Below are 3,632 nucleotides of genomic sequence, written 5' to 3'. Positions count from 1 at the left end.
CTCAGTGCCAGGCGCGGGCGGACGTCCTGTCCGCCCGAGCAACCCTGCCCGAAGGTGCCGGCAGGAGGAGGTGCAGACTCGGAGGGCACAGGGACCTGGCAAGGTGGCCCAGCCTTGGGGACACACTCGGACGCCAGGCCTGTCCCTGCCCCATGTCTGAGCTCCGTACACCGCCTGGCCAGCCCCACGTCCTGCGCCAGGCAGCCTCCGACCTCAGACCTGAGTGCCCGCCGGGAGGCCCTTCCGGCCCCAGCCCCTCCTCTGCTCTGCACCCCTCCCCCGCCCCCGCCAAGTTCCCTCTGAGCCTGCAGAATGTGGAACCCCAGCCTGGGCCCAGGTGGGCACTGGCGGCCACCAAGCAGGCCCTGCGGCCAGTGAACTGGCCTCCTCTTTCGGAAAGGCGGGCAAGCTGAGCCCAACAAACGGCCAGGGCTGGCTTCCAGCACCGTTAATGATTAACGCCACCGTGCAGGTGCCGCCAAAGCCTCCGGAAAGTTCTTGGGGCCCTGGGAAGGCACTGGCGGGAGGGCGGGCACAGGTGGCACCAAGCCGAGTTTCGGAGTCTAGCCCCTGTCCACGCACCCCCAGGACCCTCCGTCGACCCCCCTTCTGAGCCACACCAGACCTCCTGTGTCCCCCAACCACAGTGGATGCTGACCACAGGGGGCGCTGTCACCTGCAGGGGGAAACTGAGGCACAGAGAAGGGGCTTGCCCGGGTCTGACGGCCACGGCGGCGGCCGAGGCTTGCGTCCGGGCTCGAGGGCGGGAGGGCGGGAGGGGAGCAGCTGGGGTCTGTGCCTGTCGTGCTGCAGGGCGGAAGAGCTGGGGCAGGCGAGAGGAAGGGGGGGGTCCTGGACCCCTGGGACCAGAAACCCCTCACCAGCCAGGGAAGGGGTGAGGACCCTGGGGCAGTCTTGGTCCCGCCCTCCATGGGGGGGTCGTGTTGCAGCCCAGCAGCCAGGGTGAGACGCTGGGGGAGCCCCGGCATCTCCCCTGCCCGACCCACCCACGGCTCACCACGTGCTCCACTGGGGTGGGAGCCGCCACACAGCGGGGACACGAAGGCCTCAGGAGAGGACGGGGGCAGGGAGCCCGGCGGACAGGACAGTGGCCAGGGCAGCAGCGTCCTGCCCCCTGACCCCGGCAGACAGGGCCGGCCAGGCGCGTACGGGATGGGCCAGGGGTTCCCCGTCGGGGATAGGACAGGATGTCCTGCTGGCTTCGCCGACTGCGGCTCCCACCTCGACCCGCCCCCTCGAGGCCAGGCCTGGCCTTCGCGCCCGGAAACCAAGCCGGACCCCGGCGGGTGACACACTTCACAACCCGCTCGCCAAGGACAGGGCTCTCTCCGCGGCTGTCTGAGCCGCTGCCAGGAGAAACGCCGGGGCCACAGCGCCTGCCACGCGCCCCCCCTCACATCCGACCACTCGGCCGAGGCCACCCCTGCCGTCCCAGCTCTGCTGACCTCCTGGAGGTGAGGGGGCCACCTGCCCGGGCCCCAGACGAGCGGCTCGCCCAGCCTGGCCGGGGTCCACCTCTACCTACAAGGGAGGGCTGCGCAGGCATCCACTCCCCGAGGCCACAGCACGGCTGTCACGGGACGGGGCCCGGGGTGGGAAGAGACCGACCCAAGGTCACGCCATCCCGTTCCCCGGGCGCCACACGGAGGCTGCTCGGCCCCCGTCTCAAAAGCCACCCTGCCCTGCCAGCTCCTGGGAGGCTGGGCGAAGGCAGACCGCGCCGAGCCGACTTCCGAGAGCTAAACAATCAGAATCAGGAAGAAAACACAGTGTAAGCAGAGACTTCCTCTGGGCGGCGAGCCCTCCTCCTCCGCCCGGCACCGCTGCGGCACGGAGCTGGTGACACTCGCCGGCTGGCCTGCATCCCCGGGACGCGGATCAGAGGGGTGTCTGCCCACAGCCCTCCAGGACGAGGCACCGCGGTGCCGCCGGGCAGTCCTCTGCCCGTGCCTCCCCCACCTCTGCCAGGAGCAGGCGGCGGCTGGGCAGGGTCCCCTCCAGGCCCCGACTGTGGAGTCCACCCTACCCCTGGGCATCTCGCGAGTCTGGGGTCCAGCAGGTGAGGGCGGGGAGGCAGGGAGCCCATGCACACAGCGGCACCCACAAGCCTGGCATTGGCTGGTGTTTGCGGAGCGGCACCGGACACAGGTGGGGTCCTTTGAGGTCACTGCACACGAACACCCTGAGACAAGCCACTTGGGCTGCAGCTGTGGTCAGGACCGCCCTGCCACACACCCGCGACAGCCACGGCTCAGGTGCCCTCTGAGGCTTCGGGAGGGTGGGGGCTGGGGCGGGGAGAGGCTTGCAGACAGTGGCCCATTCACGTTTTTAGGGACATCGCTTTTCTGTCCCTCTTGCTACGGAAGGCCTGCCCCGCTCAGCAGGGTGGGGCAGCAGGCCTGGCACCACCCGCGCTCCCAGAGCTGAGGCTGCCCCGCCTGCTGGCTCACCTGCCCAAGGCCGAACGATGCTCCAAGCCCACGGCCTGGCTCCCGGTGCACCCCTGGGGACCCCTGGTGAAAGGAAACAGGGCCCTGGACACCCCCAGAGCTCCCCCAGCCCCAGGCCAGCTGAGGCAGCAGGGATGAGCATGCCACTAGGAAGCCAGAGGAGCCCCCAAGATCAGCATGGGACGACCGAGTGGAGGCTCACAGAACAGAGGCTGGCACTGTACCAAAAGGCCCTGGCAGGGCGGCCAGGAAGTAGAGCCACGGGACAGCAGTGGGGGCAGGCCCCGGGCAGGGCGGCCCGGGGTAACTTCCTCGTGCCCCTGTCCCTGGGCACCCGGGCGCCCCGCCCTGCCCCACGCGGGCGTGCCACCTGGGGGCTGGAGCCACCTGGGTAACAGCCGGGGCCAGGTGCTGCCCACAGGGCCCTGCTCTCTCCTGATTGACAGCTGGCAGCTCGGGCCCAATCCCTCCCCTCCACGTGCTGCTCCAGGCTCCTCTGCTTCGGCCCAGGTTTTGGTGAGCTTGACTCTGGGAGGGCACTACGCTGACTGCTCAGGGGTCACCGCCAGCCTGCCAGCCCCCAGGGCAGCCTTGCCCCTGCCGCCCAGGAGACTGCCCCCACCGGGCCTGCCTGGACCTGGAAGGTCTGGGATGTTGCTGCCCCAGGAGCTTGGGGACTCCTGCCAGCGGCCCTGGGGACTTCTGTCCCCTGCACCCAAAGGCGTGCTCCCTGGCCCACGTTGCTGAAGGATCGGCACCTGGACCGCCCCTCCAGGGGGGAGTGGCGCCAACTCCTGGCTGGGCGCCCCTCCCCAGCTGGCTCCCCCTGACCCACACACACACACACACAGGCCTGGGCCAGGCCAGCGGGGAGTTTCCCATCTCAGCCTCAGGTGACCCTCACGGGGTCAGACCCCAAAGTCCCTGACTTCAAAGGACGGGCTCCGCGTAGGCAGCCGGCAGCAGGTGGCGCGTGCCCTGCGCTCCCGCAGCGCCTCCCCGGCCTGCAGAGAAAGCCCCTCGGCGGGCGGTACTCACACGGCGAAGTGGTAGACGAAGCACTTCCAGCCGGTGGGGCGCTCCAGGAAGTTGTAGACGCGGCCCTGGATGTGGGTGCGCGCGAGCAGCGGGCGGCGCGCGCTGTAGATGGAGACGCGCGGG

General features: G+C 70.1%; 1 protein-coding gene across 1 annotated transcript in view; it reads right to left on the bottom strand.

Moving 5' to 3' along the window:
- The window catches only part of KCNQ1 (potassium voltage-gated channel subfamily Q member 1), a 287,759-nt gene that overhangs the window by 273,217 nt on the left and 10,910 nt on the right, over positions 1-3,632 (bottom strand). The window contains exon 5 of the mRNA XM_015588669.2: positions 3,510-3,631. Within this exon, the coding sequence (XP_015444155.1) occupies positions 3,510-3,631 (122 nt within the window). The remainder of the gene's footprint in view (positions 1-3,509; position 3,632) is intronic.

Source organism: Pteropus alecto, unplaced genomic scaffold (genome assembly GCF_000325575.1).
Source record: "Pteropus alecto unplaced genomic scaffold, ASM32557v1 scaffold43, whole genome shotgun sequence".
Taxonomy (NCBI): domain Eukaryota; kingdom Metazoa; phylum Chordata; class Mammalia; order Chiroptera; family Pteropodidae; genus Pteropus; species Pteropus alecto.
This window is presented reverse-complemented; position numbering and strand designations above follow the sequence as displayed.